Here is a 1058-nt window from a genome sequence, read left to right as displayed (position 1 = left end):
GGGGTGTTTTCAATCTTTGGCCAGGACCTGTCGACACGACCGCCGGGAAAAGACAAAATCCCGTCATGTCCATGATCACCATCCGCCACCTGGGGTGCCGCGCGGCTTCGCGGCCCCCTTCCCCCAGAAATACGCCTTTGACGAGGCCGAGTTTGAGCGCATCGCAGAGCTCGCCAAGCTCCAGCTCGACGATGCCGAAGACGATCTCAAGGAGGCGCAGGACGCCGAGGGCGCCAAGGCTGCGGGCGCGGGCGGGAAGAAGGAGGACAAGACGAAAGAAGAGTGCGTTCATTGGGCGCCCTGGCGAAAGGGTGCAAATGGCTGACAGACCATGATAGGATCGACATCAACGACGACGACCTCAAGGAGTACGACCTCGAGCACTATGACGATGACGATGAAGAGGAGGACGAGGACAGGCCCGGCCAGGGCGAGAGCATGGGCATGTTCGGCAACGCCAAATCGCTGGCCTATTACGAGTCCAACAAGGACGACCCCTACATCACCCTTCAGGACGACGACGAGGACGAGGACCGCGACGACATGCAGATTCTGGCGACGGACAACCTGCTGCTGGCCGCCAAGATTGAGGACGAGCTGGCTCATCTCGAGGTCTACGTCTACGAGGACGCTGCCGACAACCTGTACGTCCACCACGACATCATGTTGCCCGCCATCCCGCTGTGTGTCGAATGGCTCGACATGCCCGTGAACAAGCAGGGCGTCGAGAAGGACGCGACGGCCAACTTTGTCGCCGTCGGCACCATGGACCCCGATATCGAGGTCTGGGATCTCGATACGATAGACTGCATGTACCCCAACGCGATCCTCGGCCAGGGTGGCGAGGGCGCCGAGGAGAAGAAGAAGAAGAAGAAGAAGAAGGCCAAGGCCAACGACGAGTACCACGTCGACGCCGTCCTGTCGCTTGCTGCCAACAGGAAACACAGGAACCTGCTTGCTTCGGCCTCGGCCGACAAGACGGTCAAGCTCTGGGACCTGCACACGACCAAGTGCGCCAAGTCGTACACGTACCACACGGACAAGGTGTGCTCGCTGGC

The 1058-nt window shown here is 60.7% G+C and overlaps 1 protein-coding gene across 1 annotated transcript in view; it reads left to right on the top strand.

Moving 5' to 3' along the window:
- Nucleotides 1–438: 438 nt before the first annotated feature.
- Nucleotides 439–1058, top strand: part of VDBG_06084 (periodic tryptophan protein) — a gene marked incomplete at both ends in the record, with an annotated part of 1448 nt that continues 828 nt past the window's right edge. Inside the window, one exon of the mRNA XM_003003596.1 lies at nt 439–1044. Coding sequence (XP_003003642.1) covers nt 439–1044 — 606 coding nt within the window. The remainder of the gene's footprint in view (nt 1045–1058) is intronic.

Source organism: Verticillium alfalfae, genomic scaffold (assembly GCF_000150825.1).
Source record: "Verticillium alfalfae VaMs.102 supercont1.7 genomic scaffold, whole genome shotgun sequence".
Lineage (NCBI taxonomy): Eukaryota > Fungi > Ascomycota > Sordariomycetes > Glomerellales > Plectosphaerellaceae > Verticillium > Verticillium alfalfae.
This window is presented reverse-complemented; position numbering and strand designations above follow the sequence as displayed.